This window comes from Camelus dromedarius, chromosome 26 (assembly GCF_036321535.1).
Source record: "Camelus dromedarius isolate mCamDro1 chromosome 26, mCamDro1.pat, whole genome shotgun sequence".
NCBI lineage: Eukaryota > Metazoa > Chordata > Mammalia > Artiodactyla > Camelidae > Camelus > Camelus dromedarius.
This window is the reverse complement of record NC_087461.1, coordinates 5,690,344-5,717,467: the sequence shown is the minus strand read 5'-3', so window position 1 is coordinate 5,717,467 and position 27,124 is coordinate 5,690,344. Positions and strand designations below refer to the sequence as shown.

Sequence of the window (27,124 nt, the reverse complement as noted above, 5' to 3'; positions counted from 1 at the left end):
GTCACTACAACTGTTTCTACCTCTTAATTATGGCTCAAAGATTATAAATGCATTTAGCTTTTTAATACATGTGGTTACCTATGTTATTTTTCTTTATATTCATTTCTGAATTTTGTTGGAAAGATTTTGCTTTTTCATGTTAAAATATAACATTATATTCATACAAAGGACTATATGTCATATGTGTTATGTAAGGTCTAACATAATGATGTTTATACTCTCTCTCCTGTCAAACTGAGTGATAGAACAGTAGTAATATCCTCTGGGGTCACATCTTCCTCTTGCTCTGTCTTAACTACTGTCCTGAGAAAACGGTCATCCTCAACTTTGGAGTCTGGCATTCTCCTGCTTTTTTTTTTTTTTAGTAGTTATGGTACATATATACAGGTACCTATAGTACATATTGCCAATTTTGCATATTTTTGAACTTTATATATATGGTATCATTTTGTGTGTGTGTATATATATGTATTTATATATGTATGTTCACAAATCTAGTGAGTAAAATTTTTTAATGAAACTAAACCTCACAAATTTAATTTGCATTAAGTTAATGCCTTTACCCTGTATATGAGTCATCTTTTGCTGTAATAATGCTGTGTAACAAACCACTGAAAAATTTCAGTGATGTACAGCGACAGACATTTATTTTGAGCTCCCGGGTTTGGTGGCCTTCTCCTGGATGTGGCTGGGCTGGCTGGGGTTGGCGATAGCCTGTGGGTTGGGTTCAGCTGTGTGCTAGGCCTCTGCTCATTCTGAGACCAGCAGTGACCTGGGGTGCATTGTAGGAGTACAAGAGAACACAGACAAGCCCATTGCTCTCAGAACCTCCAGTTAGAACTGGCACAGTGTCAGTTCTGCTCACATTCCAACATGTCACGTGTCCCAGGCTCCCACATCCATGAGGTGGGGAGTACATTCCACCCCCAGGGAAGCCACAGTGAGGGCGGCAAGTGATGAAAGACACATGAACAAAAGATAGTGCCTGCCACATCTTCCTCCTGAAAAACAGTGTAAGAAACTTGGAATATTTCCCTTCATGTTATCTCCCTTCTGCATTACATGCTGCTGCTTTTGTTCAGTATTTTAGGTGTATTGTTTGTTTTTGTAACTCCTAATTTAGAAGTTGTACCCCTAATATTATTTGCATTTCCTCATGTTTACAATTTCCTTTTCTCAGCTTCCTGTATTTCAGACCTTCTTTTTGACATCATTTGCCATCTTTGTGAATTACAGTTTTGGAAGCATCTTTAATGAGGGTCCTTTTACAGTGTATTTCCTCAGTTTGTGTGTGAAATTTTCTTTATTTTGCCCTTTTTGGTTTTTTTTTTTTTTTTTTTGAATAGTTTAGCTGAGTTGGGTACATAATTATAGCTTAACAGTTATTTCTCTAAGAGTTTTGGAGATATTATTCTAATGTCTTCTGGTTTCCATTGTTGCAGCTGATAAATCAGCCGTCAAGTCTAATTGTTGCTTTGTGAGTAGTCTGTCTTTTGTTTCTGGTTGGTTTGAAGCACTCTTTGTCATTAATGATTTTCAGTTTCACGATGATGTCTCGGGTGTCAATTTCCTGTTCTTTTTTTTTTTTTTTAATTTATACTTCCTGGAATTTGCTGAACTTCAATGTTACTGTCTTTCATCAATTAAGGAAAATTCTCAGCTAGTCTTCTTTTGAGCATGTCATCTCTCCCTCATTCTTTATGTTCTCTTTCTAAAACTCCAATTAGGTATACATATTAGATGTTTTAATGTTATATGTATGTTATACATACAAGATATTTTTCGTGTCTCTTAATCTGTCTGTCTGGTTGCATTCTGGATAATTTCACATCTATCATCTGGGTTGTTAATTCTCTCTTTAGCAGCATTTAGTTTGCTGAACTTACCCATTAAGATTTAATTTTAGTTAACCTGTTTGTCACTTGATTCTTCTAAAAATCTGTTGCCTTCTTTTTTGCTCATATTTTCCATTTCAGCTTGTGTTTTGAAACATGATTACTGTATTTTACCTTTTTAAAAAAAATGATTAACCTACTTAATTCTGTTGAATCTTGCTTATTATGCTTTGTTTTAAAATTTGAGTTCATTTTTATTGTAACTTTATCAGTGGAAATTCTTTTGAGACCTAGATTAGGAATGCTTTCTCCCAGAGAGAAATTGCAATTGAGGACAACTGTCAACCCAGGCCATTTAGTGTCCAGGCTTGAGGTTTTCACAGTATACAAGTAGTATGGATTTGAACTTGAAACCTGTGTGAAAGCCAGTTTTGGTTACAAATTTCCAGGGGATATGCCCCTCCTCCTCTCAGAACACAGGCAGGTGCAATTTTCCTTCAAGTCTCCTTGTGGGGTAGGTGGTTTTTTCATAGTTTATTCTTCCTAGTGAAGACCTGACCTTCAGGGGGCCAGGCTGTATGTGCTTATCTGTAGTCCAGCTTCCCATTTTGTGTAGTGTGAACCTTGGGCTTTGCCCCACGCACGCTGTTAACACTGGAAGCTCTCCAGCATTGTCCAGTAGAATTTCCCATGATAATGGAAAGATTATACATCTGTGCTAATACGGCAGCCAGTAGTGGTGTTTGAAATGTGGCCAGTGTGACTGCAGAACTGAATTTTAAATTTTAGATGCTTTAAATTAATTTAAAATTAAAGAGCTATGTGTGGCCAGTGGCTCCAACACTTGACAGTGTAGCTTGGTTATGGGAAATTGTCAGGGCCTCTAGGGCGATTACTGGCATCATTGCCCACCTATCACTCTCTCTTTCTAGGTGTTACGTAGCAAGAGAGTTCATAAGCCATTTAGACACAAGAATTGCAGAAAGAGAAATTCCTGGCAGTTTTATTTTTAGTCGGTGAAGTCCTTATCTTGAATGATAAACATTGTAAAGTTCATAGCAGAGTGGTGGGAGTTCTTTAAGTGGAAACTGACCATGAGGTTAAAAATTATGAGAAAGAATTAATTAAATAATTACTCTGTCCTCCTTATTCTACAAAATATACGAGGATACTAAAAAATGAAAAAAGAACTGTGGCTAAGGTTTTTTAAAGCCTTATACAGTGTCTTCAGCTTCCTGGTAACAGTAAGTGCTGTTTATCTATGCGAGAGTGCATGAATGAAAAAGTATGTATGTGGTTAGAGAGAAAAATATTTTGAAAGTGGACAGGAGAAAAACAAATGGGCTTGAGAGATCATAGTGAATGGTGGTATTGGAGGAATAGAAAAAGGCTCTGGACATTCATTGCTAACAGTATTTGTTTTGCTTCTGGATTTAACAGGGTTCTGTGTTAGTAATTCAGTTGTAAAGATTTAAAAAAAGCTATATAATGAGTCCTAGTCATTTCTTGTGTGGACACTTCTTTTTCCTTAATAGCCAAATATTTTAGAAATGTGCAGTTGGTTTTTAATGTTTATTTAAAAACCTCTAGATTCTTTGTAATACATTTCTGTTACTTAAGGATTTGCTTACTCTTTTGAAACCATAGGTAAATTTGATTCTGTTTCTTAATTTTTTTTTTACTGTGGTGAAATACACATAAGATTTCCCATTTTAACCACGTTTAAGTGTGCGGTTGTGTGGCCTTGAGAACGTTCACACTGAGGTACATCTGTCACCATTCATCTCCAGACCTTTTTTCATCTTCCCAAAATCAATCTCTTTGCCCAGTAAACACTGACTACCCGTTTCCTGTCCTCCAGCCCCTGGCCCCCACCGTTCTGCTTTCTGCCTGGAACCCCATGTAAGTGGAATCACAGAGTACTTGTCCTACCATGACTTGCTTATTTCACTTAGCACAATATCTTAAAGATTAAGTTTGAGTTTTTAAAATTGTAGTTTGTGATGAGAGTAAAAAAAACCAAATTGAGATCACGTCAGCTTTTAGGGGAGATTCGTTTTTTGTGTGTATTTTCTTTGAAGGAGAAGTTACTGTACAATGAAATAAGTTAAATGTGAATTTGATCTCCAGAAAGAATGTCATTGGAAACAATAGAATGTGATACTTATGTTGTAGTTTGTAACTATGTTAAATATAAATTTTAAGATGATGAAAATTGGGACTGTTGCACTAGTTCTAGAATAGGTTATCTGATGTTGTAAAAGCTGGGAATCCTTGTAGACCATAAGGGCAGAAATTACTCTGGGGCTGTGTTTCATGCCTTCAGCGAAGAGAAGGCTCTGGTGGAGTCTGCCTTCCTCTTAACCAGACCCCCAGCTCCCTGTGGTGATGCGTGGTCCTCAGGCTGCTGTTGCCTTACGGTTCTTGCTTATTGAATTTCGTCACAACAGTTGGAGGAGTCACTTGAAAGAACCAGTAGTACGTTAGCACCAGGATAAATCCTCATGCTGAGAATAAGTATCAGTGGCTCAAGTTCCCAGAAAATGAGTTTAAAGGCCAGATTTTGGAGAAATACCCAAATGATACCATTGATGTGGAGATCATTTAAGACAAAGTACTTTTTCCCTGTTAGATGGTGTGAAAAACAACAAGGTTTTTCTTCTTTCTTCATTATATGTCCAGGTGATAGCATTTGGAGGAGGAGAAAGGGACTCGGAAAGTTTTATCATTTGTGCTACTGAATTTCCTCATTGCTGAAAAGAATTGGTAGACCAGCTACTTTGAAAGTAGGTGGGAGGGTCTGCATTTCAAAGCTGTGATGAGCTTAAAGAATCCTGGACAAGCGACTTCAGATATAAGCCATTAAAAAATGCTTCTAAGAACTACTCCCCAAAATTAATTCCAACACACACATCGTTGCACTTTGTATTTATCGCCCCAGATGGTAGGGCTGTAAATCCAGTGTGCATAAGTCTTAGTATCCTGGGGTTTTTGAGGTTACTATTTTTAGGGCTGAGAAAACTCTTGGTACCTCAGGAGCTTCAGTCCTTGAATGAGTATTTATTTGGCAGTTTACAGTTATGGGGAGGAGGGGTCCATGGCTTAGTACTAAGTGCTTTGATGTTGCCATTTAGGAATTTTAAACTTAAGAAAAAAAACTTTGATATAAACATGAACAAAGAAAAGTCTCTGGGCAGAGACAGAGACCAACAGGCGTGAGCTCCAAGGTCATCTGCCAGCAGTTAACCTGCTCTGTGTGCTCGTGCTGCGGGCACCTTCCCATCGCCTCCTTCAGCTGCTCCAGGGGTCAGGTTCCACCTCCTCATTTCCTGGGAGGGAAAACAAATCTAACAGACTCTGAGAAGCACCAGAAAGAAAGTGTCCTCGTTGTGAGAAACATTGATCACTAAATACACCATTTAGTATTCTAAAATTAATGTGTAGGTTATATGTTGTTTTAAATTTTCTGTACGCACTTCTCATTTTCTTTGGGATAACTGGGTTGTATGAAATGAGAATCATTTAATGGTGTCTTTAATAGTGTCTGCTGCGTAGAGGAAGAGGAAAGCATGTGGGGTGGGGGTCAGGTGACTTTTTTCGTGGCAGCGCTGGGATTATGTGCGCCTACTAATTGCAGTATGTGAACCAGGCAGTACATACAGAATTTCTGTTTTGTAAATTTATACTTTTTATGTATATTATACAGCATGCATCAGGATGTTTTATAGGTGGGGCAAGCATTCTCTCTTCAAAAAATGTTTCCTAGCTTTAATCTGTTTCCGAAGCAGGGGTCCTTAGTATTACGCTGTTTTCGTGATTGACTTAGAAAATAATCACCAAGTGACAAGTAGCCTGTCAGCTTATGAAGGAAACTACACGTAAGATGGCACAGGTGTCGATCTTGCATTAAATCCTATGTTACCTTATTTGTGCAGTTTCACATGTTACATTTGGGGAGGCATTTGCCATGGTTATGTTTAAATGTAGCATTAGTATTAATTTATGCCTCATTTTCTTTAATATATTATCGAGAGAAGAAGGTTTACAATGTAAATCTTAGTCAAGGGTCAAGTTTGTATTTATAATAATACAGCGTGATGCTTTGTGTTACAACCAACCAAAAAGAACCAAATACATAGTTTTGTATGTGGTATTTATAAAGTATGTTTTAAAAATACACACAAAAAATTCCTGGAGAGGAAACATGCCCCGAATGGTTGGGTAGGCGTTGCGGCGTTGTTTTGTGAGAGAATTTTTCCTTTCTGCTTTGCCATCCAATTTTTTGTTAAACAATGAAACCACATTACTTTTATACTGAGGAGAATGGCCATTACTAGAGGAAGTCTACAGCAATAACTGGTAATCTTTATTTGATGGTGTGTATAAATCATCGATGTGTAGTCGGAATACGTTTATCAGATGTGATGCGCTTAATTCACCCGAGATGGAGCGCTTCATTTCTAGGGCTTATTTATTTGGGAACGGGGGAGGGAGCGGAAGACAGAGGACACCTGTTAGTGAGTTTCCATGTGGTAAACCACTGAATACGTGTAATTTACTTTTGAGGTAACTGCTTATAGAAAAAGAAAGTATGAATGGAATCACCATGTTCCAAAGATTGGCAATTTTTTGTGTTTCAATAATGTCAAGGGGTTCCTTTGAAAATAGAAAATTTTTGTAAATAAATTATTTTAATTCCTTTTAGACAACTTTAAATACTGACTGACCTTTAGAAAATACGACTTCTTTCTCTTTGTGTTCTGACCAGGACATGTATTCCTCTGAGAAACGCTGGACAGCAGATTTGGGTGCAGCACCTGTTCGGGGCCACATACAGAGACGTCTCCAGTCATGGGTGAGTGTTCTCCTTTGTTTCACATCAGTGCTCTTGGGAGCATCTGCTGCATTGTACTCAAAAAAAGAAAATAATTTGTTACTGGACACATGGGAATAATGTTACTTCATCAGAGATCGAATAATTTGGTTCAGCCCAAAACTGTATGCTTGCTTCTATTTAAACAAGGAGATGCCTTTTGATGTTTGACTTATTCTAAGAAGTTAGAAGTGATGAGAATAAATCCATGTCATCAGCTCCTTGGCTGATTTAGTTCTGTTTTCTGAAATTTTCTATTGACTAGCTGTTGGAAAATGACTCTTTACAAATGTGAAGAGAGAAAGGTGCAGTTGACCATAATTAGCAGACATTTTGTTGTCTGAAATGTAATCATTGAGTTAATATCTAAGAAAAAAAAAATCTCTTTATTAACTTCTTTGATGGAACAAGGAACCAAGTCTATCCTATAGACTTTATCTTTTCATATAGATTTTATCTTCTCAGTTGTTAGAGGAGAGTATGTGTCATCTTTTCTGTCATTCCTTTCCAGTTCTGCTTGGGAACAGGATAACTGGATTTTACTATTTTGTGTAAACTGTTTACTTTTAGAGAGTGAAGAAAGAATTAAGATTTTATCCTAACTTGGGATCCTGGGACAGTTTGGATGTACTTTTAGAATACAGCTTTTTTTTTTTGATTATGGGAACTTTGGGATGGAGTGAGCATTTCCTTATTGGAATATAATATTAGAGAGTTTAAAATTTTTCACATATTATTCATATTGATTATGTTTACCTTACTATGAATAGAGCAGTTTTTCTCATCAGTTTAAGTAGTTAGGCAACTGATAGCTGAAAATGAAGCTGTTGTTATTATGAAATCTTTGCTTTCTGCTAAAAATAATATTGCAAGCAGTAGTCTTTGGTTTTGGACACTCTGAGTGGATTGCTTTTTTGGTGGTGTGCTTTGAATAAACAAAGATAGTTGCTGGATAAGTTCAAATACAGATTAAGAAAGAAATAGCTTTTGTCATTTCAACTGCATTCATATGACATTTGTGAGAATATTTATCTGATGTAAAGTGTAAACTCTAGTAAAGATGGTAATATGAGTTCATGAAAACTAAGAGCATTTTAACTTAAAAAATGCTTACCCTTTTGGAAATTTAACTAAATTCTGTTCTACTTTGTAATCTTAGTGTTGTGGTAGCGTCACTGTTACAGATGGCAAGTGCTTTGAGGACAGGTACCGTGTATCTTTCAGTTTGGAATCTCAGCGTTTAACACAGCTGGCCCCCAAAGCCCAGGGCCCTGTTAGGATGAAGGCGGGTGGAGGCATGGCTTATTAGGCAACTCGTAATAAGTATCTGAGCCACGTACCATTTTTTATTTGTAAATTACAATGGTTATACTTCATTTGCAAGATTTTTAATTGGTTCTTTTTTTATATCCACTAGTTCATTTCTCGTTTCTGCTTGTTTGCATTTAATTTTTTTGGTTCTTTTATTATTTCTTCATCTCTTTGGGGACCTTGTACATGCTTATTTTAGTTTTTTTCAGATTTTTTTTTTTTTGGTCTGGAGTGAATTTATATTGTGGTTGTTGATATTTGATGTTTTCATCATGTTCTATAATTTTGCAGGCACATTCTGATGGCAGTTTTTTTTTTTTCCTTTTTCCTGTGTGTGTGTGTGTGTCTCTCTTCTCTTTGTGATTTCCCTGCTGGTCTAGCAGATTTGCCGTTGTCTGTGCCTGGCTTCGGAGTTCCCAGATGAGAATCAGGTTTTGTGTTAGTGGCTCAGAGCCCTGGCCCCACGGTGACGTTGGGGACATCGCACGTTCGCTCACGAGTCAGCTGGCATTAGGTCAGCAGCTTCCTCAGCTGCAGCCTCAGTGCACTTAGCAGAAGTCCTTTTCAGTCTAATGTTGTAATCAAGGAAGAGTGCCACCCCAGTCCCTGGTTTTAAGCAAAGAGCTTGGCTCCTGCCCTACTTGCCCTGGGGCCCTGGTGACCCTACGGGATCAACTCAGCATTGGGAGCAGCTTCCTGCCACCTTTTCTGCTGTGGCTTCTGCATGGCCCCCACTTTGGGTTCCTGTCAGATTCCCATCCATAGAGATGGTTAACATGTTGGGGGCATAGGTCTGTCATTTTGGTCATCCATTTTTATATTTAATCTGTAATTTCTGTGTTTGTTATGAAGAAAGGGGAGTCGTGAAGAATGAACAGTGCCATTGGGGGTTTAACTACCAGGATTGCAGTGAAGTCCAGACGCCTCACTCCACATTTTGGATTTCTTTCTAATCAGTTTCTGCTTAGTTCCGTAGTTCCTCTTTGTCATCTGCACACCGCTTCACTTGCTAGGCCAGTCCAGTCACCCTTCACCACCCTCTGCTTGGTCATTCTAGAACCCGCTTACTCTGAAAACCCGACTCGTTGCTCTCATCTTTAATCTGAAAACTCCTTAAGGGCAAAGACTTTCATTCCTAGTGCTAAGCACTGTTCCTGATGCTCAGTAGATGCTCAATGAATGGTGCATAGATTTGAGTGCCCCCAAGTAACATCCTTCGTATGTGGTGGCCGTTCCACGTGTTACTATTTTTAGGTGAAACTTGAGCTGCTTCCATGAAAAGAGAGAGAGAGTGTGCGGCATAGGGTAAAGCAGTTCACGTAGGGGAGCAGTGTGAGGAAGGCTTGAAGGTCTGACTCCACATAGGTGTCACCTTGTGGGTGAACTTTCTGGAGTGTAGAGCTGGAGACGGAGACAGAGAGAAAGAAAGCTGCAGGAGACGGAATCGGGGTCCAGGTCATGTACATTTCAGCAGGGCTTAAGGAACGATGGAAAGATATCAGGGGAACAATTTAAGATTTTATTCTGGAGAAATTACTCTGACAAGGAGACATTTTTGTTGGATGTAAATTAAAAAGATTGGTTACAGGTGGTATCTGCCCTTTCTAGCTTTGTTCTTAGCTTTTACTCTTTCCTTGCTCCCTTTGAAATAAACTTTGATGTTTCTTTTCTTCTTTTTTCCTTTTTTGTTTCTTTCTCTTTTTTCTTTTTGCCAGTGTGATTCTAGCGGTGGGACTCATCCTTGGGTAGACGGCTATAACCATGGTTAGGGAGTGCTGTAGTGTCTGTTATGCTGTGGTTTCTAGGGGGTTGCAAGTTTTTGTAAAAGTGGGAGGGAACTGAGTATGTCAGAGTTCCTATTTTTTAAAAAAATATTTGAGAAGCATGGTACAGGTTACAAAATAGGAAGAAAGACATGTTATTAAATTATAATTAGACAAAAAAACCTGGTTTGGGTGAGAATGATGGGTAACTAAATGTTTTTTCAATATTTCTGAAGAGATTTTAAAAAAAGTTTGGATACTTGTATGTCTGGCTGGGTTTATCTCTGTAGGATTTCCTAACCCTTCCCATGTCATGAACCTTGTGGACATGGTAGCAGTTGTACACCGTGTGGGATAAACTGAGGGAGATGTTTGTGGCTTGGGGGCAACTGGCTCTGGCACCTCAGACCACGCCAAAGGGGATCGGTTTTTCTGCACACCCTGACACACGAGTTGGGATGCCCCAACCATAAGGCCTAGAGAATTTGTTAAATGCTTTAAGGTATTTTTCTGCTTTTAGTCCCGATTTTTATATATTATGTGAAATTCTGGGGATGAGTATTTATCTTGTGGAAAATGTATATGATGCTACTATGATGTGCGTTTCATTGTGGATTGTTAACTTTGTTATAATCTACAAAAAGCCTTTTGATTTTCAGTATTTAAATTTTCTTAATTTTCAATATTTGCATGTTTAGCAATGTTACGGATTTATCAGGTTTGCTAAAAATTTTGTTTTGTCAGATGATTCCAAAGATAAAATAAAGTTATATTTAAAGCGTGGCTGTAATTTGAAACAGATTTTCTTAGATCTTTATAACAACAAGAGTAGTTTGTATAAAGAGCAGTGCTTAACAATTTTTAGATGATGATTTTGGTGAAACATGTTTTAAAAAAAGGCGAAACACCAAAAAAAAAGGCAAAGAAAAGTGGTAATTTAGGGTACTACTTACCTTTCTTTTCCCAAGTTGGAAGTTAAAACAAAAAATAAAGCTTACCTGCTACATTCAAAATTTTTAATCTTTATTTCACTTTCTTTGGAAAGTTTTGCTGTGTAACTAATTACATGAAGTGTTTCCTAAGAGCGTCTTTTTGGGTGTTGTCTGGGCAATCCAGGAGTGAATCTATTGTGTTGGAATATTTGATCCTGCCCTTTGGCCTAAATAACAGAGTGAGTTTTTTGAGGTCATTTCTGGATATGAAATATTTCTCTTTTATCTGAGGAAAAAGTAATGGCAGCAAGTAATTTGGGATGCAGTGTGTTTGTGGCTTTCTAATAAAGGTAGGAGTAAATATCTCTGTTCATTGGTGCGGTTGACCGAGAGTTGATGCTGAAATGAAGAACACTTGTTTAACAATTTTTAGAGCAGATAATGTTATAAATAATTGAGTAGTTTACTAATCTCTAGTGGTGGCATAAGGATTCTTCTGAGTCTTAAATAAAAAAGTCATGCAACAAGTGAAATACTTTCCCTAAGTATTGGCTAAAACTTCTCTCTGTAACAGCTGCCTGTATAGATATGTATCTTGTTTAATGGAATAGCTGTGTACCTCAGGAGTTGGGCAGAAGTTAAAGAAAAGAAAGTTTAAGTTGAACTGCATTTTAAATACTGGTGTCTATGTTAACAAGATATTGAGAAAAATCCCCTTGTACAGGACATTAATTTCAGAAAATTGAGTTTGATTTTTATCATTTTTTTCTTGAATCTGTTGTATTAGAACTGATGTACTAGTTTGAAAAATTCCACATCTCTTTAACATTAACTTCCAAAAAAAATTTCTATATGAGAATATTATAGGTATGACACTTTAGTATATCTCATTTATCAAAAGACATATAGTGGAAAGTACAACTTAGTAAGTGGTATTTCTTATATGGTCTGTAATTAATAAACCTACATGTAATCAACTTTTTTTTTTTAAACAGTGTCTGGATAGCTGTATATTACCACTTTTTTGCATTAAGTCAGAGAGACATTTTCTCTTAAGGGAATTTGAGCCTGTCAGTGTAAATGATGGATGTCATCGTCTAGTTGTCTTCTCATTTCCCCGATGTGTGGGATCGATATCAATTTCCTAGCCTTGAGCTTTCTCCCTCAAAACTGATCTAAAATAGTATTTTGGTGTTCATTTTTTTTCCCTTTCTTTGGAGATACGTGACTTTGAAATCGTTCTTTTTATTATTTATTTAAACATAGTATTAAATATTAAAATAAAATTAAAATAATATTCAAAGCCTTTCTTTGATGCCTTTGGCTAGAAAGGATCGAGAATAGAGCAGAAAGATCTTCCTAGTCCCCCTCACCCCAGGCTCCCACCCCTACATCAAGCGCTGAGCCATAAGCTAGTTAGTTTTTAAAAAAGAAACTGTATTTGTTTGTATCGTTACTGTAGTCAAAAGTCAGGAGGTGAAGTGGAATTGAGGACTTGTATGAGTGCTCTTTTTCAGGTTCAGAGATGGTGGTCAGCGTACAGGCAGGTGGCTGTGGAGTGCTGCTTTTCCCCCTAAACTCAGAAGCTGACTTCTGCTGGCATCACCTGGGTATCCCCAGAGTTGCAACAGATTTCTCTCCCCTTACACATTTGGAGATTCAGGTGTTAAAATTTAAACAATGCAGTGTGAAAGGATATGGTGAGACACTAATGTACACTCATGTACATTTACGTTAAATTGTGGGGCGATTGAAGTTGCAATGTCTTTTTAAAAGTACAGCTGCCTGTTTCAGATTCTAGAAGAATGAAATAGAAATGGAATTTATTGGATGCATTAGTAAAGATTTTGACGCTATGAAGTCCTGTGTTTGATCTCCTCACTGGTTAACCTCATTATGGTCTAATAAATACAAAGGAAGGGATAATATGTTTGCTTGACTTGACATAAAAGAAATTTGAAAAAGCAAACACGTATATGTGTATTAAGTTTTTAGGTGAACTTACAATACTTGGTCTGTGTATTTTCTTTAGGTAATAACTTTCTGTTAATTTTCTTATATATGTAGTTGAAGATGCCTTGTGAAGTGTTATGTATCAGGAAAGGAATGCAGTGTTGCCAGTGTTGGAAGAACATTGCAGACTTGTTTACTTGCGACAATTACGGCACAACAAAATTTGTACTTGATTTTCAAACCTGCTTGTGTTTATTGTTTTAACTGCAATAATACAAGATTATATGCTAAATGATTGAGTCAGGCTGCTATTAATCATCACTACGATGTGTTTCACTGGTATGCTTTATTATCAAAAATCTTATTTCTGGTGGTAGGAGTAACCTAGAAGCTATATAAAAGGAGGTTTCCTTACTGCTGACTACAGTGAAAACATCTCTGTACTGCTAGAGTGCCTCTTTTGGGTTAGAAAAGATGCCTCTCCGTGGCCATGGAGGTTGCACGTGGTGTTGGTCCAGATTACCACACCCAGTGGTATAGGACTGTTGTGATTAAAAAAAAAAAAAATCAGCCTTATACCTTTCATGGAACTTTGTGTCAATTTGTACCTATAGATATATGTACCTGTATGTATGGGAAAATTTGCCCAGGACAGGAGAAAAACTCTGCCCCCACATTTTGGTACCCAAACTGACTTTGTTAAAAGGACTTGGATCTCAGATGATTCCTTAGTAGAAGTAACTGCACTTAAGAAAGCTACTTAAAAATGTTGATTTGTACTATAAAAGTGGAGTCTTCACTCTTTTTCCCCCTAAAATGTGGTGTAAAAATTGTTAGCCATCAGAGGTTTTAGTCTAACCGAAAATACATGCTTTTCTAGCTCAGTGCTGAGCTGGGTTCTGATGGAGAATAACAGCACCTAGGTCTGCAGAGTTTTCCTTCTGAAGTTATTTTTTTCTGTTTAGTCCGCACCTGTTCTCAGCAGGTGAAATTCTGCCTCTGATATCATGAAATTCTCTCTCTCCTTCCCAACCAGTCCAAATTTATTTTTCCCATGGGGTCCATTCTTTATTTTTCAGTTTCTGCATATATATTTTAAAAATACACATTATTTATTTTGGAACCATTGGAGAGTAGGTTGCACATATCATGCCCCATTTTGTATTTCGTCGTGTAGTTCTGAAGAACAAGGATGTTCTCTTATGTGACCACAGTAGAATTATTAGATAGATAAATTATGTTTATCTGGTCTACCATCCTTACCCTGTTGTTGACAGTTTCCCTGATAATGGCCTTTTAGTAGTCCTGTCCCTCCAATGCAGAATCCAGCTGAGTGTCATTCCCGCCTGGTGTTTAGCTGTCCAGTCTCTTTAGTCTTCTCTAATCTGGAAGGTTCCTCAGATATTCTTTATCATCTAGGATGTGGCATTTTAGAAGAACGCAGACCAATTCTTTCACAGAGTGTCCCCCAGGTTGGGGCCGTCTGAGGGCTCCTCTCCTGGGCTCTGTCCTGGCATGTGTGCCTGGTGTGGGACATCCCTCCAGGATGCCCGTCTGGAGGGGCACAAAGACCACGTGCTGACCTCTCAAGTTCCTTCCCACCTGATTCTTTCACAGAAAAATTTTCCATTTCTTCTTTAATTGAAACAGGATTTGAATCTCTTACATAAGAACAGAATTTATTGTTCTGCTTTATTGTTTCTGTTTTGCTTTTATTATGAAAGCTAGAGAAAAATGGAGATGAAATATTTTGTAGAATATGAGATGACCTTGAAACGAGCCTACATTTGGCTTTTTTCAAGAGAAATTCCTTTTGTACAATTCCTGTCTTGAATTACATTAACAAAAATCTCAAGATGCTCTTGATCAAATACTCTGAAGGTATAAGGTACAGCACTATTGAATTTAATTTTTTTTATAACAAGAAACCAGCTGTAGCTCTTCATATATAAATTGAGATTGCTTCTCTAAAGATTAGACCTTCTCATAACCTGGTGCTTCTCTGTCCTAATAAATTTTCTTTAGCTAAAAATAGAATAAATGAACATATCAAGACTCATTCTCATTAGGTTTAAGAGATTTATGAGTTATATTAGATTTTAATGTGAAATGTCAAGATACTTACCATCTATAGTGATAACTCTTAAAAGTTTAATAATTGAAAGGTATAATTGGAAGCTAGAAAATGAACTTGGAATATTGCAAAATATAAGAGATTCACATCTTGTTTTTAGACAACGTTGAGACATGATACTATAATTTCTTAAAAATATTTCAAGCGTCATGGTGTTTGAGTCTAATTTTGAAACAAATTTTAAGGAAGGGGAGATGATTTAGAATAAAGAATAGCAATGTTTTTTACATTAGTATTAACAGATGTTTAATGAGCACCTCTCTGTGCACTGCTGCTGTGTTGGTCTTTGGGGACGTAGACAAGAGCAAGACCAGTGTGGCCCCTGGCCTCACAGAGCACAGAACCCGTGGGGAAGGCAGGATACCACAAAGGTAGCACAATATTTTTAACACAAAAGGGAAATGCAGGCGTCTGCAGGGAGGGCAGGAAGACCACTCTTAGGAAATCATATTCCAGCTGGGGCCTCGCTGGGTGAAGAGGGAGAGGGAGCGGGGTCTAAACAGAAGGAACAACATATGTGAAGATCTAAAATTGAGAGGTTGAGATTAAATAATTAAGGAAAATTCAGCATTGGTAGAAGTAGGTGGTTGGGGATTAAGTTGGTAATGTTAGAGAAACATCTTCCCGTTTCTTCTATTTTATACCTAAGTTTACTTAAGCTCATCTAAACTAATGTTTTCTTCATCTTCTCCAATCCCCCTTTGTTGTTGTTGTTGTTTTAAAGTATAACCATAACATTAAAATAAATATATTTGGAAATGGTCGGGAAAGTCACTGATAACCCCACTTGTTTGCTTTTTTGCATATGACTCTGATACTGTACAGTTAGTATATATTTTTATATAATTGGGTTTATAGTATATATATGCAATTTTATATTTGGATTTCTAACATTGCACTGTATTTGGATAGTTATCATAGTTATATTTCAGTAGTTTTTATAATTAGAATTCATTATTAACTTTTTTAAAGATAAGGATGCATAGTAACTTATTTAACTATTTCCCTGTTTTTTATTATTTAGAATGGTTCAATAAAAAAATTGAAATTAGAATTTCTTCACCCCCTTGCCAACACTTTTTTTTTCTGGGTTTGTTTTGTTTTGTTTTTGATGGCAGCCATCCTAATGGGTACAGAGGTGGTACCTCATTGTTAGGATAACTTTTTCATGTGTTCACTACTTGGATTTTCTGTTGCATCATATCCTTCTAAAATACTCTTTTCTTCCAAAATGCTTAATTGGAAAATCACAGATTTTAACCCTGGATGATGCTTTTGTTTCTCCAAAAATTTATTATGAGACAGTGTAGTTTATTGAAATTTTATTTGTTCATTTTGGGACACGGGTCACTTTGTGATGGTCAGAGGCGAGAGCAAGCATGGCACTGGGCGAAGGGAGAGGAAGGAGAGGCTTCAGAGAGGAAGGGGGGCAGAGTGATGGGACCACAGAGCAGCTCTGTGCTGTTTTTTCAAAGGCTGTTGGTGGTCCTCCTTCCCTGTTGTGATTCATGTGTTGTGGTGATTACAGATTTTATATTCAGGAAACTCTGGAAAGATCTCTTTGAATGTTAAAGGGACTTCTTTATGTACACAAGCATTTTTGTGAATTCTATAGAAATACCTATGTTTTTATATTTGTATAATATATATGTATGTATGTCCACATAGGAACATTTGATCTTAAATATGATGTAATATTATTTTTATATTATTATACTATGATTTATTCCAAATTGAGTTGTGATTTATTTTAAGGGATAAATATAGACTTAAATGATTTTTAATATGTGTTTTTTAATGTGAATAGTTTTTAAAAAACTAATAGAATCTAGTTGTTAGAATCTAGAGTAGGTCGTATTGCCTAGATGCTGTGTTTTCTCTGAGTGCTTGATTTTGAAAATAAAGTCATAAATTTCCTTATTATGACTAGAAAGTCTCTTCCTTCCGTATCTTCTGTGCATTTATTTGCCTGTGGCTTGGGAAAGTCAAAAGAAAGGTCATTTCTGCACAAAGGGAATCTTGCTTTAAAAATTCGAAATGTGGTAATTCAGAAATTGAAATATTTTCAGTTACAATGTACTGTGTATGGCCTCTAATTCACACTGTTTTTCCACGTAGGGCACATCTCCAGTCATGTGGTGCTTACTTACAGTAGTCATCTCAGTTGTAATTCAGTAATTAATTGTGTAATTATGTGTTTAGTGCCAGTTTCTCTCTGTAGAGTGGAAGGAGGTTGATCACCCTGTAGTACCAGCCACTGCTCTGTACCTACTAGGTGCCTGCTAGGCAGTGCACATCCATACTAGGTGCTTAGTACAGTTTGTATGGGTGAACAAGATTTTACTGCCTTGATGTGCACCTGCGGTATGCAGTATGTACATCAAGAATTTCTAGGTTTGAGGAGACACCCTGGGATAACACACTTGTATTTCCCGTGTCTGTGAGGCATCTTGGGCACATTTAGGGCAGTTTCCACTGAGCTACAGAGTTGAGAAGTTCATTGGCTACTTTTCATAAACAAAATTAATTGCCTTTTGGTAAAATATTTTTAAAAACTGGTTTTGAAAGAACTGCGAACTTATTTACATGAGTACAGATACTTTGTTCATAAACAGTTACTGTATCTAAGATGCTTTGAGATTACGTGGAAGAAAGATAATGTTGTTACCCATAAGCACACATTCTGTGGCTCTTTCCACATCCTGCACCTTCAGGACACTTACTTCTTACCTCCTTTGTTTTGTGTTACTTTTTTTCTATATTAAAAAAAAAAAATCTGTGAAGATAGTTGATGAACAGTTGACAGTGTTAATTGTTAAATACCCAGGGTCAGTTATTAGGGATTGCTGCAAAAGCACCTGAGCGCTATTTGGACAGAAAATAGCATAGATTTTAGGGATAGAAAAAGATGCACTACTTTTATTTTTTATAAACAACATATGTTGTATTTTATATTGATGAGTTTGTAGAGATTGATTTTCAAAATTCTAGAACAAAGTGATTATATCTCACTCTTAAAATCAAAGTAGAATGACAAAGTGTAGAATATTAACTGGTTTATTAACCCAAGAGGAGACCAGTCAGAAGTGGGTTTATAGTTTAATATTCAATAGTGTTTTTCTATCTGCAGGCTGATAGACATCTTGAAGATTATTTTTGTCCCAAGAAGTGTGGCCTCTCACATTTTTTCCTTCTCATTTATCTGCATGTTCTGAAGAAGAATGACAGTAATTTAATTCTAAAATATATTTCCAGGAAAACCAAAGAAGTTTTCTGAAAAGTGGATAGAAAAAATCTGAATCATTGCCAAGAATGAAAAGATGCTGGATTGTTATTCATTTGATCAAAAAAAGTTGTGGACAGAGCACAGTGCAAATATCCTTGTCTGTTTATTTTATAAAAATGATGTTGATGAAATATTCTAAATTGTGAAAACACATACCACTTTCCAAACAAGTATGCATACTATTACCTCATTTTTGTAAAACCAAGGAACAAAAGTACATAAGTTTAAGTCTAAAAGGTTATTAGTAATGCTTACCTCTGTACAGTGGGCCTGAGAGAGGTTTTTATTTTCTTTTGGCTTATTTTTGGATACTTGTTTTCTGCAATGAACATGCATTCTTTTTGTAATGAGAGAAACTATTAAAGCTGTATATTGACAAAAGGGAGCAAGCAGATGGCTTTTAAGGACTTGTTTTGAAGTAACTGTAACATTATTTGTTGTGAATAGTAGTGTAACTGCTGTGGGATATGTGGGTTCTCCTGTAGTTCTTTCACTAAGGGCCAGGAAGGATACTCCAATGAACTTGGTCGTGGTTTTGTTAAATGAATGAAAGAATACTGTAAATGAGATCAGATTCAATCTTGTTCTTTCTCTCTTCCTGTTTCTTTCTTTCTTTCTTTCTTTCTTTCTTTCTTTCTTTCTTTCTTTCTTTCTTTCTTTCTTTCTTTTCTTTTCTTTCTTTCTTTCTTTCTTTCTTTCTTTCTTTCTTTCTTTCTTTCTTTCTTTCTTTCTTTCTTTCTTTCTCCTTCCTTCCTTCCTTCCTTCCTTCCTTCCTTCCTTCCTTCCTTTCTTTCTTTCTTTCTTTCTTTCTTTCTTTCTTTCTTTCTTTCTTTCTTTCTTTCTTTCTTTCTTTCTTTCTTTCTCTCTCTCTCTCTCTCTCTCTCTCTCTCTCTCTCTCTCTCTCTCTCTCTCTCTCTCTCTCTCTCTCTTTCTTTCTTTCTTTCTTTCTTTCCGGCGAGCGAGGAATGATGGGAAAAGATTTCTTTCTCTGCCAAGCTGTTGTTTTCTTTATGTCATTTGACATACAGTGCCTGTTTTTGATCCCTTTTCATCTGAAAGAAGTTGATTTTTGCCTTGTGTTTTCATCTGGAGAAAGGACAGTGGCAGAAGTGGAGAGGGCTGTGTTCCCAGCCCGCCGCATCTCTCTCTGTCCTGCTCTCTTCCTCCTCCTCTCCTGGGCTTTGTCCGCTGTGTCCCGCTCTTGGAATGCTGTTTGCAAGCAATGGGGAGGAAAAATAAATTGGTGGTTTGGGGACTGAGCCAAAAGTTAGTGGTTTTGGGGGTGGCCACATATAACAAAAATACAAATGTGGGAAACAAGATTGAGGTAAGAATTTTTCTGTTAAAAAAAGAAGTAGTTCACGACTGTTTGCGAGCAGCCCATTGCAAGGGCAGCTATCACATTTCTCGTCCACCAGGCCACCTGGCTCTCTTATGTACGTAGGCAATGGGTATTTTTGATTTAAGCACTCTCTCCGGAAGACTGTACTCTTTGTCTTTATCTTTGTATTTCAGATAAAGTCTAAAGAGTAAGTTATAGATTAAATGTATATTTAAACATAGACTTCCCTTGTAATTTTTTGAAAAGATGGTGTTGTTTTTTTAGAACAGTTTTAGGTTTGTGGAAAAATTGAGTGGAAGTTCCCGAGGGTTCCCTAATAATCCCTGACGATGTTCCGCACCTTCCCAGGGCCCCGTGACTAACAGCTTACAACAGCGTGGTGCATTGTCTGCAGTGGACGAGCTAATATTGAAGCAGTACTGTTAACTGAAGTCCATTGTTTGCATTAGGGTTCAGTCTCTGTGAGTTTTGACAAATGTGTGATGGCGTGTGTCTGTCTCTACAATGTCATACAGAGTAGTTTCACTGCCCTAAAAAGTCCCCGTGCTCCACACGTTCATCCTCCTCTCCCTCTTCCCAAATTCCTGGCAGCCAGTGATCATTTTATTGTTTCCATAGATTTGTCTTTTCCAGAATGTTGTATGATTGGAATCACACTGGCTTCTTTTACTTACATTATGCGTTTAAGATTCTTCCATGTCTTTTTGTGGCTTAATAGCTCATTTCCTTTTATTGCTGAATAATATTCCATTGCCTGGATGTGGCACAGTTTGTTTATCCAAAATCTACCGACTGAAGAATGTCTTGGTTGTTTCCACGTTTTGGCAGTCATGAATAAAACTGCTGTAGACATTCATGCATAGGTTTTTGTGTGGACGCACGTTTTCAGCCCATTTGGGTAAATAGCAGACAGCACAATCACTAGACCGTATCGGTGTATTATAGCAGTATATTGAGTTTTGTGAGAAAACACTGAACTGTCTTCCAAAGTGGCTGTGCAGTTTTGTGTTCCCACCGCCAATGAATGAGAGTTCCTGTTGTTCCACATCCTTGTCAGCATTTGATACTGTCAGTGTTTTGGATTTTAGCCATTCTAATAGAGGTGTAGTGGTGTCTCGTTGTCTTATTTTGAAATTCCCTGATGACATAGAATGTTGAGCCACTTTTCCTATATTTATTTGTCATCTATATATCTTTTTTGGTGAGATGATACAGATTTTTTAAAAACCAAAATGTAATTCCTTAAAAAAAAAAAAGCCAGTAGTAAAATGCGTTCTCTGTAGAAAAGTATAGCAAAAGAAGATAGTAAACGTTTATAGTGCCACTATTCAGAGGAAAAATCACTGGTAACATTTTGATTTTTTTTTTCTTTGTATTTGCCAGATGTTACCACATCTGCTTTCTCATTCTAATAAATACGGTTATTATTTTTGAACCATTAGAGAGTGAGAAAGTGTTTACCCTTAAATACTTCAGGGTGTATTTCGTAAAATCCAGCATGTTCTGTTACACAGCTACCATGGAACGGTCATAGGCAGGAGATTAACAATGAGAATTATAGGTTGTATTCAAATGTCATGTATTTTCTCATCCCTTCTGGCCCAATATCTAGTCTGGATCTTGTATTCCATTTAGTTATCCCGACCCTTCTCTCCTCTAACCTGTAATTGTTCCTCAGTCTGTCTCTGTCTTGCATGATCTTGATTTTAGAGTACAGCTCAGTTCCATATATTAGAATATGTGCTCAGATGTTGCTGATGCAATGTGTGATAAAAACACGGGAAGAGAATGAAAGAAACAAGAAAAAGCTGTTGGTTGCTTAGAAGTGAAGGCGTGACAGTAGTGAACCTGTGTGTTCAAACTGATGGTTGTATGATTTTCATTTTCAAAACCAATACTGATAGCAGGGAGACAAGGGGTGGTGATAATTGAAATTTATGGAAATGTGGGTCCAGGTGTTCCTCTCTCCACTGGTCAGATGTGGAGGACAGAGCTGACTGAGAGGATGGTGTCCTGTACTTCCCCTTCTTTGCAGAGACAGAGGAAAATAACGAGAGAAAGCGAAGCTAACAGAAAGTACTGTTCCCCCAGAAAAGTGGAAGCAATTTCTCAGCAGCTAGAAATGCAAAGAACTGGAAAGTAAAGCCAGCAGATACTTAACACCTCTTTCATGTTCAGAATTGCCCTAGGAAATGGAGCAAGGTATAGAAAGAATTAGGGGAGCTTGTTTTGAAGAGTTTGATTTAAATGTTGATTTGTCTGTATCAGATCTTCAAAGCGTGTCACTGAAAAGCACAGCTTTGATTTGAGGTTTAAAACTTGGTCTTTGACCCATCTGAATTCTGGTTTGGTTTGCAAGTGAAAACAGGCTCTTCAGAGATAATATAGGCAGTTAGGATAATTGTTGTGCTTTGTTCTCCATTTGCAAATATTTTCTCATCACCATTGATTTGTAACACTTATGTCATAAATTAACACCCTTGTGGAGAATACATTGTGGATGGACATATACGCTCATGAGATAGCGCCTCTTCTTTGAAGAGCTGAATTTCAAAATGACACATTTTTACGGAAGAGACTTGGTGTCATAGAAAGCAGAAGCTTTCGGATCCTGTTTTACTTCCAACCATGGTTGGTTCACTGTGTATCTCAGTTGTCCAGGTGATGAGTGGGAACATTCCAAGCCAGCCTTTAAAACCAACACAGCAGTGTGAATCAGCTATACTTCAACTTAAAAAAAAACAAAACAAGTAAGCCTTTAACTTCATGGAGACAAAGGAACTGCTTTTGATTTGCTCTGGGAGCCATCATTTTGTGAGTCATTCAGGATATCCAAATAATAAATGGGAAAGAAAGAAAACTAGGAGAGGCAAGTCAGCAGTGCAGTTGAGAGGAACACATAACCGGTGGAGAAGCTCTTTAGGAAATGTAACATTTAACCGTATTAACCTGAAGGTCACTTTTCTCTTTTAACTAACTCTGTAGGTTTCCTTTGAAAAGGGCTGCTTTGTGATAAATAGAACATGTAACAAAGTATTAAATATTAATTGAGCATTATTGCAACTTGGCTGTTACAAATCACATGGCAGAAACAATGATTATACTTGAACTGAAATTGTGTAGCCCATGCCTCTGATGGTGAGACCAACAAATTTACAGACCTTTCTGGGGATTTCTAGTGTGCAGCGGAACTCAGACTTCTCTTCAAGGACTAGAATGTCAGAGAGGTGTGTGCGAGGAGGAGGGCAAGGGATTTATAGGATATTTTTGGAGGTACCATATCTTATATGCAGATCTGGGAGCTTGGAGTTAGCAAGATCGAGTTGTATTTTTATCCACGTTATATTTTCTGTATTTCAAATATGAGATTTTTGAGAAATTGGAAAAAAGTCTCAAGGCTTTGACAGTGCAGGGTATTTTGGATGCCTATTTCTGAGTGTATTTTTGAAAACTTGGGCATGGCATCTGTGATGTGCTGTATGAGAATTTATAGCAGAGCACTTTATTTTTCCTGTCATGACTTTTGTGAGAAAATGTTTTCACTGCGCCTGGTGATTTACAGATCACCCCCGTTTTGTTTTGTTTTGTTTCTGACTAGTTAATGCTCTGCAAAATCATACATTTTGGACTTTGAGGATGGTGGTTTTCACATGTGCTGAAATCACTTTGAATCCAGCATTCTGAGAAGATACAGCCCATCCCTTTCGTTGTTTCTTATTAACTGCTTCAGAGCCTTCAGGGAGAGCTGAGCAGAGCGTTTATTTCTCTGAAGTTGAACTGTGTTCACGCCCGAGCTTCCTGAAAGCAGAGACACAGTGAGCTCTTGGTGATGAAACCTGTTGGATTTCTGGAGGAAGCAGCTGGAGCCTTTGGCTTGTTAAGTAGCAATGATTCAAGTCTTGCAGATTGTAAAGGAGCTGGTGACACCATCCAGGCAAAAAGCAGCCAGAGTGAAGGAAGGTAGGGACTTCGTCAGGATGAAACATCGGAGCAGTTTCAGGCACTTAGAGGTTTTTACAAATATCGACCTGAATAACAGCTATGAAAAAGAAATTTTGAGTTATCACGTATGCTTTTGCTGTTCTGGTGTGTTTCGGTATCTGAACAGGATCAGGTAAAGGCATAATTGTTAACACGCCTCGTCACTACTGTTTTTAGACCACAAATTAGAAGCATATCGTTTTATTACAAGGTGCGGTGAGTGAGGAGAGGTTATGACATCATCTGCTTCAACAGCATTTTTCAGGTTGTAAAGATCCTCTTGCATTATTTATTTTGGAGGTAGAAGAAGAATGTAAACAATCCTGTTTTCTTTTAATTTTAAAATAGAAATGTTCATGGCAGAAATCAGACAGGAGCCGGCTAGGATTCTGCCTATAGCAGGGTGAAAGAACTGGATGATTCCGATTTGTGGGACTAGCTGATAAAGTAAGAGTAATAAATAGGAATTTAGCCAGTGAGTGGTAGATTTTATTGCCTTTTTCAGTGAATAATTACTTCTATTTATGATTACATGCTTAATCAATGCTGTTTATATTTAAAATAGTCCTGTATTTATAACCTGTGTCAGTTTGGGATGTGCTGAAATACATTTTCAGCATCTTTTTTAATTGCATGCCTGACTTACAAATCTTAACACGAACTAGGGCAGATACATCTTTGAAGAGATACTTGTATATTTTGCTTTTTAAACGTTTGAAATAGCAAATCTCCAAAACAGACATTAGGAACTGAAAAAAGTATAGGCCATCAGCTGTGTATTTATAACACTGAAGTTTCACTAATTTAATCTGTGGTTTTAAATCAGTCAGTCGATAAATTTATATATCAGCCTTTTCATATGTAAGACATAGCATTCTATCTTTATGTGATTCGATGAGCATCCGTATACTTCAGATGGTATAAAATATAGATTATTCTGGATTTTTAAAAACTTGACATGATCTGTATTTAAAGTAAAGCCTATAAGATTCCTTAAATCCTGTGTAAAATGATTTAGGGTGATGGTATGAAATAATATTGTAACACATAGTTTCTTTTTAAAAATTTAAAAAGATTTTTTGGGGGATAATTGGATTTATTAATTTTTTAACAGAGGTACTGGGGATTGAACCCAAGACCTCATGAATGCTAAGCACACACTCTGTACTAAGCTATACCCTCCCTGTACTAAGCTAAGTTTAATGAACCATATACAGAATATTATAACTGAAAGAAACCTTGGAAATATTTTTGACTCTTCTCATTTTATGGAAGAACATAGTATTTGTTTGTTTGTTTATTTGTTGATAACACATTTATTGTAGTTGGAAGAACATGGTATTTAAATGGACAAAAATGCATCTTAAAAAGTAGAGAAACTGTTGTCGTTAACCTCTGAAATTGTGATAGTATTATTGAGGATATTTTACATTTATTTATCTCCTGTTTTATACTTTATTTCTCCTTCCCTTTCTTCTGAAACAGAAGATTGTTTTTATCTCTTGAATAGCAGGATTCTAACAATTAGGCATTTAAAAAAAGTTTATTGCTTTTACTATTTCAGGGAAATATAATTTAATCCTAATCTGTTTGGAAATGTCAGATTAATACAGTTTGACCTTTACAGACAGTCAGGTTTTTTTTTTTTTTTTAATTGGAATGTTTCTTCTAGTTTATGTGTTTCCAGTCGTAATCATAGTTACTTGATATATACCTGGGGAAAGAATAGTATTTTTCTTGCCTTTCCTTATGCTTACACACACACGTACACTTATAAATAATGCAGTTGTACTGACAGGAAATGCCATATGAATATGGGAAAAATAATACTAAAAGATACTATATACTAAGATAGTAGAATAGCTTTGATTCTTAGATTTTCCCCCCTGTATTTTCAGACAATTTTCCATGACCAGGAGAGGCAGCTTGTACATAGACTTTTTTCTTAGAAGCTTGTTTTTTTCAAACTATTCTAATAGTGTTTTTAATCAGTTAGCTAATGTATTTACTGTTAGTTTTGTCTTTTTGCAAAGTATTGTTATGTTTTACCAATTTTTAATATTGATGAACTGTTTGAGAAAGAAAATCCTACTGACAAATATAAGACAACGACCCACAGAGTTTTTAACTCATTCTTTAAGATGTACTGTGAATTAGGATGTCTGTAGAAAGAGCAGCATTTCAAAGCATTGTATTCGCATTAATATTAGGAAACAGTATGGAGAAACTGGGACTGACGTACTTAGGATAGATGGTTTGAGGAGTCTTCATCTGTTAGTCTTCCTTGGTGTGAGATAGGAAACAAACTTAATATATTTTAAGTGGGATCCAAGGGCATGACTAAGAATTATTTGGGGGAAGGAGAGAAATTATAGAATATTCATGAATATTTTCTCTAAAAATTTCAAAATACCTGCCAAATCACTGCTTTGTCATTTAGTAGGAATATTAATCAAGTATTCCAACCTTCCAGAACTCAGTGGAATGCAGTGCTAAGAGTTCATGCTAATGCTCTTTAAGGGACTTAGAATTTTGCCACAGCACTATGAGAAAGGGAGAGAAACAGGAACATTATTTTAAGGATGATTTTCGTGAATCCACATTTTTATTCTAACCATGCTGTGGGGAACTGGTGGAAATGATTGACATTTGTAAGGTAGTTGAAATGGATAGGAGTAGATACTTTGTAATACAATCTGGGGCAAAATAAAAGGAAGACTAGGCAAAAAAAAATTGATCTTTGGAAAACTCTCTTTGCCTTATGGGAAAGAGGGTCAAATATGCATGTGTATATTTTTGTTTGGTTGTTCATTCATCATTCTCTCATTTATTCATCCGTAAAACCTTTATCGGGTGTTCACTATTTGTAGGACACTTTGCTAACCACTGGGATACAAAGTAAGATACGATCTCTGCACATGCCTGGAACCTCAGCTGTTTGTTGAACAGAAGGATATACATTCAGACAGTCTTGTCTAAGGGGCGTTTGTATAGTCAGAGTAGAGAGTTGTATGTTTTGCTGTGAGATCATCATGGGCAGAGTAAAAGCAGTTTAATCTTGTGGACCATGGAAAGGAACGGGGTAAGTGAGGTGCTAAATGGAAAAATAAACCCTAACAGTTTTCCCCTGGAATGCCCCGATTAGCCTGTGTCTCCATGGCCAAGCTTGACTAGATTGGGAAGGAATGACCCCATCAAGTAGACTGGAAGTAAAACCATAAAATCTGTTCAAATGTATGTAGGCACAGATGTAATCATTGTAGGTGTGTATTAGTAAGGAGCCTGGTTTTCTCCTTTACAGGCCTCATGTTTATTTGGACAAAAATATTTTGAAAATAGTACATGTTTCTCTATCTGGCTAAACAGGAGTATGCGAATATAAGCTAATCTTTTCTTACTGATTCAAGGTCTTTATTAGAAAATATATTTTTTGTAGGTTACAAAACCTGATGACCATTTTTACTAAAATGATTCTTAAAACAAGAGTAGATTTAGAGTGAAGCCCTGAGAGCTTCTCCTGTTGGTAAAGCGCGTGGCCTTTGGTGTCTGCCCTGAGCTTTTCTTTCCCACTGTCATCCTTTAGCATCTCTCCTCTGGGTTGTTAAAATAGCCTCCTCATTTATTTTGTTTGATAAACATGCTTTGAACATTCATCCCATCTTAGATGCAAGGATACAGAGATGTATCCTCAAGGATCTCATATGCAAGTGGTAA

The 27,124-nt window shown here is 36.8% G+C and overlaps 1 protein-coding gene across 1 annotated transcript in view; it reads left to right on the top strand.

The window, feature by feature from the left end:
* The window catches only part of USP6NL (USP6 N-terminal like), a 135,692-nt gene that overhangs the window by 9,531 nt on the left and 99,037 nt on the right, over positions 1 to 27,124 (top strand). Inside the window, exon 2 of the mRNA XM_064479330.1 lies at positions 6,604 to 6,690. Coding sequence (XP_064335400.1) covers positions 6,687 to 6,690 — 4 coding nt within the window. The 5' untranslated portion in view covers positions 6,604 to 6,686. The remainder of the gene's footprint in view (positions 1 to 6,603; positions 6,691 to 27,124) is intronic.